The sequence below is a fragment of the Dermacentor andersoni genome, chromosome 2 (genome assembly GCF_023375885.2).
Source record: "Dermacentor andersoni chromosome 2, qqDerAnde1_hic_scaffold, whole genome shotgun sequence".
NCBI lineage: Eukaryota > Metazoa > Arthropoda > Arachnida > Ixodida > Ixodidae > Dermacentor > Dermacentor andersoni.
The window spans coordinates 198,041,914-198,057,790 of NC_092815.1; the positions used below are offsets into that span (position 1 = coordinate 198,041,914).

General features: G+C 49.4%; 1 protein-coding gene across 1 annotated transcript in view; it reads left to right on the forward strand.

Annotated features, from left to right (window-relative positions):
• Positions 1-15,676, forward strand: part of LOC129387352 (uncharacterized) — a 39,288-nt gene extending 23,612 nt beyond the window's left edge. The window contains exons 3-7 of the mRNA XM_072286210.1: positions 7,527-7,580; positions 12,022-13,969; positions 14,216-14,685; positions 15,403-15,564; positions 15,653-15,676. Of these exons, the coding sequence (XP_072142311.1) occupies positions 7,527-7,580; positions 12,022-13,969; positions 14,216-14,685; positions 15,403-15,564; positions 15,653-15,676 (2,658 nt within the window). The remainder of the gene's footprint in view (positions 1-7,526; positions 7,581-12,021; positions 13,970-14,215; positions 14,686-15,402; positions 15,565-15,652) is intronic.
• Positions 15,677-15,877: the final 201 nt, after the last annotated feature.

Sequence of the window (15,877 nt, forward strand, 5' to 3'; positions counted from 1 at the left end):
CCTTTCTTCGCCTTCACGGGATACTCCTCGTTTGGCACTTCCCACAAAGTGCTGAAGCAGCGCGGACAGTCCTCTTTACGCCTCGATGATGCCAGGCTCTGGAATGCATCCAAACTTGCCAGGGTCCCTTTGGGTCCCCGTACTTTGTATCTAGAGGAGACCTGTAACGCGCAACAGGTTAACACAACGAGGTTCCTATCACTGGGGATCCCTGGGCTACCAGCTGCTCGTGAGACATCTCAAGCGGTGGCGGCGTCTCTGCCTGCTCCTGTGGCCTCCCGTGCTGATCACGGCCCAGACACGCCTGAGCCATAGGCAAGTGCGCCTCTTCCTACTGTTGTGGACGACCGGGCCACTCCCGACCCGGACCACTCTGTGCCGCAACCGGGTCCGGCTCCTGTTCGCGTCCAACCACCACCGGCATGACAGCCTCCGAAACGTTACGGCGACTATATGTGGCCACTCTATTAGATTTTTCGTTCTACTCGTATAGTCTATGTTCTTTTGAACATTTTGTAGAGATTATTTCTTTGTAGTTAGCGAATGGAGTTTTCATGAGTTTTGTTTATAGAATTTGCGGTTGCTGCTGAGTGTATTTGCGTTAAGTGATGTTCCTTTGTTGTTGACCAGTCACCGTTTTTCATTGCCTTATGTTTCCCTTGTGAGCGCCAGTTGTTAATGTACAAAGCGCCTTGCAGTACCAGCCCTCTAACAGCTTACTAAACAATGAAAGATTTAAGGGGGGGATATGTTGTGCCAGTAGTTTTCGTTTCGATATTGCGTCTTAAACTCTGTGAAAAAGTGCGGCGCTTTTGTCCCCATGCATCTAATTGGGTTTCATAAAATAAAGGGAGATCATTCGTTGGGTTATGGCTAGTTGGCTGCTTTATTCATCGGCCCGTAGGCCGCGATAACATTGACATGTCTTGCAAAGCCCTTCGCATGTCATATCTAGTTGTGCATGGAACTTCTGGACCCTGTTCGTCACTATTTCCAGTCAAGGTTATGCGGCTGCTTAGGGCACTCTACAGTTCAGTACGGAATACACCTACAGTCTTTACTATGTCATCAAAATTGCTGATGGCTTTGCCTCTATTTCATATGCCCAGTTTCTTTCTCCACAATTACATTATCCCAAAATTTCCAATATTCCCAGTTTGTAAAGTCATCATTTAGAATATCGCCTACGTTCAGCTTTGGCAGTTCAGCGAATTCGATCTGATGCCATAAGGAAGACACTTTTATGCGTCTTCTTTTATTTATTAGGTCCTTAGTTACTTGGAATAGCTTAAGTGTTTCTTGTCTTGGCGCCATACCTCCGACTTAAATTGCCGCCTGTGCTGTTATTGTATTAATGGTTAATGTCATTCTTTTTATGTGATCTACGGTGTGATAATTTTGAAGTTTTATGAAAGCTTAATATAGCATGTCGCAAATAACCTTAGTCTATTTCTTGAGCTGGACTGTTCAAGGAAGCAAGCATTACTTGCGCGAGACATTCTTAATACTAAAGCTTCATTAAATTTAAGATTAGCCGTAAGGAAAGGCATAGTAAATGCTATAGTCTTTATAGGATATAACTTACTGGCCCCAGGAGAAACATAATTCTTTCCTTGCATGCTCTATCGCGATAAGGGTTCCTTTCAAGATCACATCGTCCTACATATAAAGCGATAACCAATGAAGTTATCTGTACATCTAAAAACAACAAATATGTTGTTATGAAGCCGAAATAACACTTTATTCAGAAAACAGTTCGCTTATATGCATGCGCTTACTGCAGAGACTACGTCATATTGACATTTCAAAATCCCTGTGGAGGACGACTTCCACTGTGTATCGATAGGATGATCTGTGGTAGCAACCACTTTCTTTGATAGCTTGTGCGCAAGAGTGTTTGCGAGGAAGAGTTTGGAAAAACAAGAAGAGTAAAGGCTTCACAACGTATATATAACAAGCTAGATCCTCTCCGTAACCTAATTATAATCATTTATGCAAAAGTAAGCAGTAAATGTACCAATGCGCTAGTTGCCCACGCTTTGCCGCATTGCTTAGGTTTCAGATTGCTTCAGCGATCCATCGCATCCATCCCATGGACCTGTGCTCAGTTTGTCGTTAGTAATAACACAACGTCACCCCCGACAGATGATCCATCTGCCTTGTCGTACTGACCGGTCCTCGGACCGTTTACTGTTGCTTGTACAGATCACTTGCCTAATAACATTTTGTCGCAAATGTTTTCATCTGCGGGCGACTGCGCGACACCTCGTCAGAAAACGAATACTTCTGACTGGACACTTCTTCACAGAGACCTGTACACAGTGCATAAGTGGTGCCGTACAGGGCACATGGAATTGAACACCGGTAGTTGCGAGGCCATGCGAATTTTGCAGACTAATGTGCTCCAGTCTACGTATCGCATAACTAGTGAGCCGCTAGAATTAGGAACAACACCGTTACCTGGGAGTCTATTTAACCAACAACTTGTCTTGCAAAACACGAAGCGATCACGTTACTTTGAAAGATAATCTCACCTTCGGGTACCTGAGCCGAAACATTTATATGCTGCCATCATCTTTAAAACTGCTCCTATACACTGCATTTATCTGTCCGCAACTTGAGTGTGCCAAGTCGATATGAGACCCGCATCAAGCTATATTAACCCAAAACTGCGACGCCGTGCAAACGCGTGCACTCCGCTTAGTTTTATTTACCTATCATCGTAAATGGAGCGTAACTACCATCAAACCATTACTTCAGCTTCTCTCACTCACCAGTCGCAGGAACATTCTCGTATATGCCTTTGCGACAAAATTGGCTATAACAACACATATCGGTCTTCACTGTAGATTCGTCCTGCTCTTTATTTCTAACCATCTTGATCATTCTCAGAAGGCCGGAATACCGAGAACTAATATGTATGCATACTAACTTGCGTATTTCCCCATTACTGCTAAAGACTGGTGACAGCTAGCAGTATCTGTAACCACCATTAGCGAGCCCATTTATTTTAAAGATGCGCTACTGACTCAATATTACTGAGTTGTTCTTAACATGAGGCAATGTATAGTGTTTTTTTTATATGACTATATGTTAAAACTTGTGAATTCTCCTGTATTTTCTGTGCACCGGCCAGTACTTAGCTTGATAAAGATTTTTATGTTTCCGTGTCACATTTCTTGTGGATTTATAACACGCCTATCAATCTAGCTCTATGTCATAATCTTGCCCCTCCTATCTGTAATGTACAAATGAGCTTTGAGGGTAAAATAAGTAAATAACTACTATATAGGTGACCACTCCGTTGCGTGGCTATAGTGTCATTTTATCCTTGTTTAAATGAGCACACTAATACTTATTGACGTCTACTTGCTTTGGGCTCTTCAAGCGCTACCTAAATACCCTGTCTAGTAGAGAGTCACAAGAGTGATTTGAAGAGGTAAGTACAATTACAGAAGCATTCCACAACACCGGCATATAATAAGCGGTTTAACAACACCATATTACAGCGTCTTCTAATTCAATAGCATTCCCTTTGATGTTACACTATTTGCTAAACGATGACAAAAGCTGCATGCATAAAGAAAAGCTGTTTTATAGCCTTCATTAGTGTGAACGTGCTCTCAACGTCTTTGCTGTATAACTAAAACAGCGAAGAATTAAAAAAAATGTATTCCCCCTCGCTGATGCCTATCCACTTTGCATTACGTTTTATTGCGATAGTAATATTATATATACCATACATTATATATACATTATCATGCGGACCGTACAAGCGTCTTTCTGCCATCGGCGTCGCCGTGAGTTTGCGTATAAAGTAGGAGGACCATTAAACCGTCGTCGCGTGCAGTATGTTGTATGGGCGTGTTAAAGTGTGCGAGGGTGATCGGCGATCACAGGTGAATCTCGCAGACGAAAGGAAGGAAAGCGGGGAGGAAGCACGCCGTCTTCCATCGCACGCAAGACTCCGTGTGAAGAGTAGGAAGGGAGGCGCGTTCCGCTAGGGGCGGCGTGCGCAGCCGCACGAGCCCACGAGACGTTCATTTGAGGGATCGCCAGGTGTTTGTGCGCCGGCGCGAGTAAAAGCGGGCGAGAATGGGAAAATCTCGGGCCTTTGGCTCCTTGAATATATGACTCAGCCTTGGCACTAGGGAGGAGGTTTCTTAGCGCGTGTTGTAGGCGTTTGTCCCTAGGCGTGCCGGCATTACGGATTGGGGTCGAGTTTGTTTACGCTCGGACGCTTGCTGCCGGCGCAGTAAAATAGGTGAAGCAGCGAGCACTGACGCCCGAGTTAGTGAAGGCTTTGTCGGACAGACTGTCTTGAACCGGCGGCGCTCGTGCGAAGTCAGTCGTGGTGGATCATAGCTATCTGGCGCCTTACAGCGATGTACCGTGTAAATCAGCGCTGTCCTGTGTGTTCCTGCCTTCTGTCATCCTCTTTTTGCGCTGCCCCTTCAAGATGTTCAACCAGTACCAACTCGCCCAAATGTCGATCCTTCTACTTGTAAATATACATGTTTCTGCGGGAGCAGTAGCAACCGTACTAGAGCCCGGGCCGCATATATTGAATATCTGTAAGGCAAAGCGCCTTAGCAACCGCGGTTGAATCCAAGTGCCTGACAGGCTGGCGGCGACGATGACTCTCTCAGCACCAGCGCCGCAGCCGCGAGAAAGTCTATCCGAGGTACCTTTAGAGGCAAAGTTCTGACTGGTGTTGCGGAAGCCGCGGGACCCGGTAGTGATGAACATAGCGACAGAAGTAGGCGACTGGAAGTAATTATATTTATAAATATATACTCAATCGCTTTTGTTACTAATCGTAACAACGTGTCATCATTTCGAATTATAGGCCGCGCCTCCACGACACGAAAGCGGCAACAGGGACACCAAGGCTAGAACGCGGACTGGTCCGTGGGTTGGTGCTCGCCGATACCTGCGCATGCGAGCGGTGTAGAATATCGACTGTCCGCGATAGCGGACAGCCATTTTTTTTATGCGAAGACCCCCTGGCACGTTTCGGCCTCCGCCGCCCCAACCCACGGGCGGCCCTGCATCCAGCTTTGATCCCCCCGCTACCCCTTGGGTGTCCTGGAGATCCTGCGCCGCCTGCTTTATTATAACTTGGGGTGCTTTCCTGAGACCTCCGTTTGCCTATTATATGTGTCCTGCTGGAGCAGTGCTTGTAAAAAATCCAATCTATCGTCCCGACAAAACAAGCTACCCACGAATTGCACAGCACCAGTCACAACCATGCCCCTTCAGACAGAGCGATCACCAAATGGGGCCTCCGTGCCCATTGCTTCATCGCGAGGGCAGCCAGTGGCGGAGCATAAACAAGCTCGACCGCACTCCGCAATGCCGGCATGTTTAGGGGACAAACGCATACAACACGGGCAAAGAAACCTCCTACGTAGTGCCTAGGCAGAGTCGCATCTTCAAGGAGCGAAAGCCCCCAGATTTTCTTTCTAACGCCCGATCTTACTGGCGCGTGCAAACAAACGGCTGGCGATCCCTCAAATGAACGCCTCGTCACCAGCACGAGCCGCGACTTTACATTGCTAGTAAGTGCAGCGGTGCGTGGCATTTCCGTAGGTGCCCCAAGTTTGTGCGCATACGCGAGTTAGAGCTGGTACCAGAGAGAAAATCTGGGGGATTTTTCTCCTCGAACATCTGACTTTGCGTAGGTACTGAGGAGGAAGAGTTTCCTTGCTCGTGTTCTGTGCGTTTCTACCTAAATGTGCCGGCATCGCGAAGTGCGGTCGAGTTCGCGCTCCGACACAGGCTGCCGGCGCGGTGAATCAGGTGAAGCAGTGGGCAATGACGCCCCATTTGGTGATCGCTGTGTCTAAAGGTATGTTAGATGCAGGCGAATGCCAAACGCTAAAAGTAGGTATGACAGACTCTCCCGCGCCTGCGCCGCTCGTACTGAGTCAGTAAGGCCGCATTATAACTTTCTCGAGCGTTACGGAGCTCTGCCTTCATAAAAACATCACTGATTTTTCTGGGGAAGCAGTACAAGCCGAAGTAGAGGCCGGGCCATGCACTTTTGGAGCAGTATCTTCGCTCATGCCAGGTTTTTTGTATATGCTGGGGTTCGTGACTTTTACTGAGCATCTTTCAATGGCACCCTTTGAGTAATATAAACGTATTCGCGCAGAAATATGTGGGAAAATCGGTAGGCGGAAGGGCCGCAGAGCTACCGAAACGGAAGCAAAGCAGATACGTCCAACGTATCTTTAGCCTGGTGCTAGCGACGATACTGCTCCGGCAGAGCAGGCGCGGCCTCTACTACGTTCCCTACTGCTTCCGCGGGAAAATCAGTGATGTTATTTCGAAGGCAGAGCGCCAGAAGCCGCGAGAAATGTATAATCCGCCATGAATGACTCAGCATGAGCGGCGCAGGCGCGAACAACTCTGTTTGATGTACTTTACGCACAGAGATCACCAAACGGGGCGTCGGTGCGTACTGCTTCACCTGGTTTACCGCACCGGCAACCAGGGCCAGGACATAAAGAAACTCGCGCATGGGCATGGCCAGCGCGCGACATCACGCGGCATTTGCGGCACAGCTAGAGACAAGCGCATACAAAACGAGCAAGAAAACTTTATCCATAGTACCTAGTAAAAGTAAGATGTTCAAGGAGCAGAACCCCCCCCCCCCCCCATTTTCACTCTCGTACCTGTTCTTAGTCGCACCTGCACACAATGTCGGGGTCCGGAAATGCCACGCCCCGTTTTACTTACTAGCAGTTGTAAAGATGCGTCCGGGCCCTTGTTATCTTGAAAGCCATCCGCGACGGGGATACAGTCCGGCGAACGCTGTTTCCCGCCTTAGTTCGCGTTGCTACGAGACGCAGCAGCAATGTTTGTTTCCTCGCTGCTCCTGCCACGCTTCCTCACTCCAACATTTTGACAGCCATCTTCCGCGGACAACCAGTGAGCTGTGTTCATCTCTGCTTGTGAGCGCGTCATACCATGCTCGGTAATTTAGTCAGTGTGACTGCGTTTACAAGTTTATACGGCCAACAAAACTGCTATCCGTATTTCGTACAGCTGTCCGGCAATTTGCTATCGCCATCGATGCTTGGCATTTAACCTATATAACGTAGCACGTAATGAAGAATAATTGCGAATTTCGTGTAGTAGTCTGCTTGCTCTGACTTTATCCGCATTCACTCGGTTAGACTCGATTAAGCCCGTTTCAGCATCACGCAGTGAATGACACTGAAAGACGGGACCACCGCTAAGCGTTGTCCAGGAATTATATTTTTATGGAAAAATATGCGCACTTGTTCTCAATGCACTTTCGAATGACATTTAATGTACTGTATTTTTTCTCTTACTGAGTTTGCTTAGTGCGTGCTGCTATCCTGGACATTCAAGGCACCCAGTTGACCATCCTTATGAATATCTATTAAGCGTGCATTTCCGGCATAACGAAAGAATAACTCGGGTGTTGTTTGAAGTTCCGTTATAGAATGTGCCATTCGAGTCTCTAAGTAGTTGCAAATTTGTGTCTTTTACAGGGATGGGTTGACAAGTACAACTTCAACTTCACTGCAGCCATGAAATCTTACAGGGTACGTGTAGTTCTTTTCGAAGACAACACCTGCCATGCTCATTTTATGTGTGTGTGGCTTTTGTGCCATAATTAGCCCGAACCTTTTACTCTAGCCTTGAGGAAAATTTTCGATGTTCAGCCAACACTTCTTGCTTAAGAACACTGTACCATATTTCAGTATCGGTCGACAAGCAGAGATAAGCAATTTTGATAGTTACAAATTTAATCATACAATTTATCTAAGTCTTTCTCCCGACATATCGAAAAAAAAAAATACGGCGAAACTCATCTCACGCTGACTGTCGGCGGTGATATGTTAGCATTGAATCAATATTACGACGCATCTTGTTGCCGCCGGGGAAACGAGTTATGTATGAGGCGTGTACTTCTGCGGGGCTACTCTTCCGCGCGTCCGTGAGGACACTCGGTGCCATATAGCGCCGCCACAGCGAAGCCTGCGCGTGGCCTCTAAAATAAATGGCCCGCCAGTGCGTCCTTACCCCGGGAAAGGCGTTATGCGGTAACCGGGCGCCTTTCATACTACTTTCTGGAAACGATGTGCCATACAGTGGCACTCAGCGTATGTCCGCGCGTGGCATCCGAGAGCAGAAGTCTGGCGCTCTGGTGCTTGCTAACCATGAGAACTGTTCCCTCAAGTTTGTTGCACACTCCGTGGTACCTTCCCAGTGCCCAATGTGAGCGAGAGGTCCTTGAAGAATGGCCCATACATAGTGAATTGATGACGAAACTAGCTAAAGTACTGGCATGAAAGGTGTTCGTTGAAAAGCGGAACATACCCCGTGCATTTGTGGCGCAGCCTTATGTTGCGTCAGGTTGCTGTCATTGAGGAACTCTTCTGACGCTTATTCGATTTCGCTCTTCATTGTAGAAATTTAAGCCATCTCTTTCTTCTTTGTAAAACGGCCATTGCCAGTGGCATATACCTAATTTCCCAATTAGCTTTAAAGACGTCCATTAAAGAGTGGCACACGTGTACTGGTACATATCCAGTGACTCAAGTTGGGGTGAGGGAGTGAGTGAAATAACTTTAATAGGTCCAGAGAAGGCGCAGGGGAGACCCTGCGCCACCCGGCTAGTCCCACGTAGGCACCGCCAAGCCGAGCTTGACGGCCCGATCGCGGGCACTCTCAACGGCCAGGGTTTCGTCGCTGAGTTCGGGGCTGCCCAAGAGCGCAGCCCACCTATCCTCGCTGAAGGAGGAGCCGATGGTTTCGCATTCTCAGAACACATGGTCCATTGTCGTCGTTAGTCCACAGGCAGGGCAGTGCGCACTGAGATGCCTTTCAGGGTATATTGCATGAAGAACCGCAAGGTTAGGATACGCACGGGCATGTAAAATGCGAAGGGTCACCACTCGCGCCCTGCATAAGGCGGGGTGCGGGAGGGCGAATTCCCGTCTTGACAGATAGTAGTGTTTGGTAAAATCATGGAACGTCAGCAAGGCTCCCCGCGGGGCAGGGGGACTTCCGAGGCGGCACGGTCAGTGAGTCCTCGCGTGGCCTCCTACGCGCCCTCATTAGGGTTAGAAGGAGAGCCCTCAGTCGACCCGAAGTGAGCGAGAAACCAAATGATAGAATGCGGAGAGATACTTTTGGCGCTTTGGAGAATGCGGAAGGCCTGAGGGGGACCATCCCAGTTTGGTAGGCCTTAATGGCTGCCTTGGAATCACTATATATTGCCTCTCTGCGACCATCGAACACAGCCAGCGCCATTGCAACCTGTTCGGCTACCACGGGCCTCCAAGTGCGTGCAGTGGCGCAGCAAATGAGTCTGGAATTGGAGTCGACGATGGAGACGGCAAATGCCTCTTGATGGACACACGTCATGGACAGACAGTAGAGCTATACCTCTGGCCTGACGTCTTCCGACGTTGTTTGTGGGGTGGATACTGCGGGGAATGGGCGCGATGTGCAATTGAGATTTGATGTCGCTTGGAATCCGTATGGCGTCGGGGCACTCGTCGACAGGGTTGAGGCCCATCTCCCCGAGTATCTTGTGGCCCACCGGGGTGGGTGCTTGTTGTGTCCGTGATTAGTTCGGGTTTCGGTCCTCGGATGCGGATGGGTGCAGCCGCGTAGTGGGAGTGTCCGGAACTGTGTGTGAACATTCCCCTTTGTGCCGATGGGTGGAGCCACATCCCTGGCAAGCCCTGGTGTGGGACAATCACGTGGACAGTGTGTTCGCGCCAAGTCACAGAACACCTATACAAATTTAGAGAAGGGAAACTGTACCTTCCACAGTGCTACGGAAATAAGCGTAGCGGTGGCGTCGTGAACTAAAGTATGTGACCACAGGTGGCGCTGTACAACAGGAAACGGAAACGGGGTTTTGCACACGCTTTACCAGGTGTTTTGTGCCTTTACTGGGTTTCTGGCTGCTGCGCCTCGATCGTGCTCCCGCCAGTTTAGTTGCTGTGTAGCAAACGTAGCGCCTACATATTTATGTAGGCGCTACGTTTGCCACACAGCAACCAAACTGGCGGGAGCATGATCGAGGCGCAGCAGAATACATCTAGCGCTGAGTCATATCGAGTTAAGGCACACTCTGAACTGACTTTTAAGGGCATCCCGAGTGGTTTTTCGTTTATTACGCCGCCGTTACCCTGAGTTAAATTGTGCCGCCGCGCTCCAGCTGTTGCATTTCGTGTAGGGCTACTGACAGAATGCGGTTTCCAGGTGGCACGATGGCCTCGACTGGAATAAACGCACACGACACCAAAGAATGAGTAAGCCTGAAAATATTTTATTTGCATTTTACAAGTACAACAAAAAGCACACGTCTACGCATCCACACAAACGCGGTTACATAGTCAAGAACATAGTCAAGAAATGGCTCATTAATAAGGGTAGCACAAACGCACAAGAAAGAAGACCTAAGCTACAAAACGTACGGTCGGCTGCTATGTATAATAATTTCCCTGTCACCGCGCGTCACTTTTATACAGCATCTTTACAGCACTACCAGGCCGGGTAGTTTGGCGGAAAGAATGCAACAGCTTATACGGCCGTCAGCTGCCTCTTCCTTACGGGTGTCATAATTATCTAATCTCCGCATCAACGTCGTGCAAGTTCGCATACAGGTATCTGTATCTGAACCATATGTGCCAGCTTAATACACGTGTAGTGAAATTATGATAACCACTGCGTCTTATCAAACGTATTGGTTTTGCAAATGCGCATTACAGCTGACGGAACGACATACTGTAAGTGAAGCACAAGAGAACAAGGACAAAAGGAGGATACAACACTTGAAGAAATGAAGAATTCGTAGGCATACAGCAAACAAGCGACGACGGAGAACACACAATGATGCATCGGGTGTTCTGTGACATCGGTTTGCGTACTTACGGTGTTATGGAGATCAACGGCATAAAAACGTACCTTCAAGCGTACTCCCTCAACCTCCGCCGCATTCATTATGATATTCAACGCCTAAACAAAATAAGGCACTATTCTTTGCCAAGCGTCGACCTTTTTACAGCAAGTCTATGTAATGACTCGCAGACGAAACCAGCATGCTTTCGAAAATGTTTTACCGCCGTAGTATTCGAACGCCAACGGCCAGGAAACACATCGATACCAATAGGCCGTCGGCTGTCGGTGGTTAATCGAGCACAAAAACCTTGACGCTATGACTAAAAAGCAGCTTCAACAATCAAATAAAAAAAAAATCAACTGCCTATTTGCCTGAGGTAAAAAAGCATCCTTAGACACCTCGATTGTTCATGTCAATGGTTTGTGTAAATTAAAAAATTCAGAATGTTCAGCGCCCCTGGCAGAGAAAGTACAAATTAATGTATTCGACCAAATTACAGTAGCTCCACTTGCGCGCTTACGCTGAAACGCGCCTCGATTGATTTTTCGCCCTCTGTGGCCATTTGTTGAACTTGAGAGTGTGCGGGGCCTGGCCAAGTGATGTAGTGTGGTCGCCATCTCTGCGACAAGGCTACGTTCTTTGAGTGTACTATGTGCGGAATAAAGTAATTCCCAGTACATAACATTGGCGACGAGGCGGATAACCCGTGGCAGGGAAGCCCTAGGGCATCGTGGAGCATCCAGTAAGTCATGGCTGAGCGCCATCATGATTTTTCTGCACGTTTGGAGGAGTTTACTGGCTCCAACTGGGCATCGTGGTTCGGCCGACTACAATTTTTCTTCGAGGCCAACGATGTGACTACCCGCCGTGGTTGCTCAGTGGCTATGGTGTTAGGCTGCTGAGCATGAGGTCGCGGGATCGAATCCCGGCCACGGTGGCCGCATTTCGATGGGCGCGAAATGCGAAAACACCCGTGTGCTTAGATTTAGGTGCACGTTAAAGAACCCCAGGTGGTCGGAATTTCCGGAGTCCCCCACTACGGCGTGCCTCATAATCAGAAAGTGGTTTTGGCACGTAAAACCCCATAATTCAATTCATTCAACGATGTGACTCACCCTGTCAAGCAACGAGCACACTTGCTTACACTGTGCGGTGCTCAAATTTACGACGTGGTTTGTGCGCTGCTTCAACCGAAGACGCCCGACCAAGTGAGCTATGCAGAGATCGTGGCCGCACTTCAGGCACACTACGACCCTCGACCTTCCGAAGTCTACAGTCGTGCGATGTTCCAAAGGCGAGACCAGCTTCCAGGCGAGTCGGTAAACGACTACGTGGCCGCTCTACGCAAGTTGGCTACGAGCTGCAATTTCGGCACGCTGCCGACGGCAACAACAGCTACGGCGACGCCAGCTGAGGGAACGGCATCAGCAACACAGCAGGGAGCTACGGGCTGCAATCCAATGCTTCTGCCGTTAGATGTGATGTTGAGCGATCGCTTCGTGTGTGGTCTCCGGGACCAGAATCTTCAACAGCGACTGTTTGCAGAGAAGGATCTGACTTTTTGCAAGGCTTATGATTTCGCTATTCGAGCGGAAAGCGCCGTCCAGCAGCAACGACAGATAAAAGCGGATCATGCGGAAGTCAACAAGGCGGCTACGCGCGCCGGCGACAGCACTTCGACGTCCAAGACGCATTCTCACCAAGCGCAACGCTGCTGGCGTTGCGACGGCTCGCACAGTCCCAAGACGTGTAAGTTCAGCACAACTATTTGCAATTACTGCCGGAAACAAGGGCACATTGCCAAGGCTTGTATTTCTAGGAAGAAGGCTGAGAAAAAGACATACCAGCGTAGCATCTCCTTAGAAACTTCACGGACTGCGGAAGTGACTAACGAAACCAAACATGAGGTTTCAACGTTGCATGACCTCTGTGCAGTGGCAGACGGATTCAGCACCCCGAAGTTTACTCTGACGCTTACAGTGCACGGCAGACCTGTGACTTTTGAGGTCGACTCCGGTGCAGCGTGTACCATGGTTAGCAGAGACACATTTCAAACCGTATGGCATGCACACCCACCCTCTCTGAGGCAGGACGACATACATCTGCGCACCTGGTCAGGTCAGCAACTGCAGGTTGTCGGAACGGCAACAGTAACGGTTCGTCACAAGAACACAGCTTGCAAGCTACCACTTCTCGTTGTCGAGGGCACTGGATGCAGCTTGTTGGGACGCAATTGGTTTGACAAGCTGGGCATCGAGCTTCACGGCATTCACCAGACAACGGAGGAAGGCAGTTTGACCGAGTTGCTACAGAAGCATGAAGCCATTTTTCGTGAAGACACCACAGGACACACGGGTGCGCCAGTGAATCTGGAACTGAAGGAAGGGGCAAGCCCCAAGTTTTTGAAGGCACGGCTAGTGCCCTTTGCCATGCGCGCATCAACTGAGGCACAGATTGACAAGTACGTAGAAGACGGTATTTGGGAGCCAGTCCAACACGCAGACTGGGCTACACCGCTAGTATGGGTGCGCAAAAAAGATGGAAGCTTGCGCGCCTGCGCTGACTACCGCTGTACAGTGAATGAAGCTGCGAAAAAGGCTTCATACCCCCTGCCCACAACAGAGGAAGTGTTTAGCACTTTGAAAGGTGGCCGGGTGTTTAGCACCTTGGACTTGGCTCAAGCTTACACTCAACTTCATGTGACTCCAGCGACAGCACAGATTCTCACAGTAAACACTACAAAAGGGCTGTACAAGGTAAACAGGCTTCCTTTTGGTGTTTCAGCAGCCCCAGCAATTTTCCAGCGGTTTATGGAGACCACTTTGAGCGGCTTGCCGGGAGTTTGTGTTTACCTGGACGATATCATCGTGACTGGAGCAACCGCGCAAGAGCACAAGGACCGCCTAGCGTCAGTTTTCCAGCGGCTGGCTCAGGCAAACCTACGATTGTGCAAATCCAAGTGTCAGTTTGGTGTGGCAGAGGTTAAATTCCTGGGTCACAGGATTGATGCAGCAGGGATTCACACATCTGAGGAAAAAGTGGAAGCTATCGTGAAGGCACCAGCGCCCACAAGTAAGCAGACACTGCAGTCATTTTTAGGCATGTTGGCCTTCTATGATCGATTTCTAGAGCGTCGTGCTACAGTTGCAGCAACCCTGTATGAACTTCTCGCTAAGGACAAGACTTGGAAATGGGAGCAAAGGCATCAAAGGGCGTTTGATGAGCTCAAACGTTGCTTGTTGTCGAGGACTGTCTTGTCACACTATGACGAAACCAAGCCCCTCTTGATTTCGTGTGATGCTTCACCTTATGGTGTAGGTGCCGTGCTTGCTCAGCTGGACAGCCAAGGCAGAGAGGCACCGATTGCGATTGCATCCCGGACATTGGGTGCTGCTGAACGTAACTATGCACAACTTGACCGTGAAGGTCTTGCTGTAGTCTTTGCAGCCACACACTTCCACAAGTACATTGTGGGTCGAGAAGTCACGTTCGTGACTGACCACCAGCCGTTACTGGGGATTCTCGGACCACGGAAGCCGGTACCAGAAATGCTTTCGCCCCGAATGAAAAGATGGTGCCTTAAACTGTCAGCATACAACTACAACCTCCAGTATCGTGCCGGTAGTCGTCATCAGAATGCAGATGCGCTGAGTAGACTGCCTCTGCCAGACCGCATTGAAGAGCCTAACCCACCTGGAGACGTGCTCATGTTCGAGGCGTTACCACGACCGCCGTTGACAGCTGAGGTTGTGGCCACACTAACGCAAGAGGATCCAATCCTAGCAGAGGTATTTTCAGCAGTACAGAATGGCACCGTGCAGCGTCTGCAGGGAGACAGTTTCACCCCATACCGCAGAAGAGCCACTGAACTTGCTATCCATCGAGGATGCATCAGCTGGGGCTCAAGAATTGTCATACCGGCAGGAGCACGAGAACAGGCCATTTCATTAGTTCACGCAGGCCATCGTGGAATTGTAGCCATGAAAGCTTGTGCGCGTAGTTATCTTTGGTGGCCTGGCTTAGACGCCGAGATCGAAACAACTGTCAAGTCATGCGACAAGTGCCAGCGCACCCAGAGCGATCCAAAAAAGGCTCCAGTTCCAAATTGGACGCAGCCAACGACACCATGGCACACATTGCACGTGGACTTTGCAGGTCCGGTAGAAGGACATACCTTTTTGGTTGTTGTCGACGCTTTCACCAAGTGGGTGGAGGTGCGATTGGTGAACAGCCCAGCATCAACAGCAGTCATTAGTGTGCTGCGCTCTTTCTTTGCCACATTTGGCATACCACGCAAGGTTGTGTCGGACAATGGGTCTGCATTTGTGTCTTCCGAGATACAAGACTTCTATCAGAGAAATGGCATTCGAAGCGTAACGTCAGCCCCTTACCATCCTGCTACAAACGGGCAAGCAGAACGTTATGTTGGAGAACTGAAGAGGGCACTGGCCAGAGAACCATCCGGTTCGCTCAGTGTTCGCTTGTCACGTTTCCTGTTTCGGCAGCATACCACTGTGCATCAGTCAACCGGGCTAACACCGGCTAAAGCCATGTTCGGGCGGGAGCTGCCAAACCAGTTGGACCTCATCATTGCATCGGAAGGACAGGAGGCTGCACAACCTGACCTAACCAAGAGTTGTCAACTCATGCAAGGAGAAGCCGTATGGGTAAAACAATTCGGCAAGGGGCCAGACTGGGCAGAAGGAACTCTGGTTAAAAGGATGGGCCACAGATCCTGGCTTGTGAAATGCGCAGGAAGAATTGTTAGACGCCATCTAAACCAGCTCAGGAAGCGCACTGGCGAAGTTAGGCTGGACAGACAAGCCTCAGCAACGCTCACGTGGGGCATGGACAGTAATCCAGCGGGAAGCACACCAGCTATGCCATCTTCACGTCCACTCGAATCCGAATCGAGCATACCGAAACGACCAGCACGGATCAGACGGCAGCCTACTTGGTACAAGGCATCCTTCTAAGGGG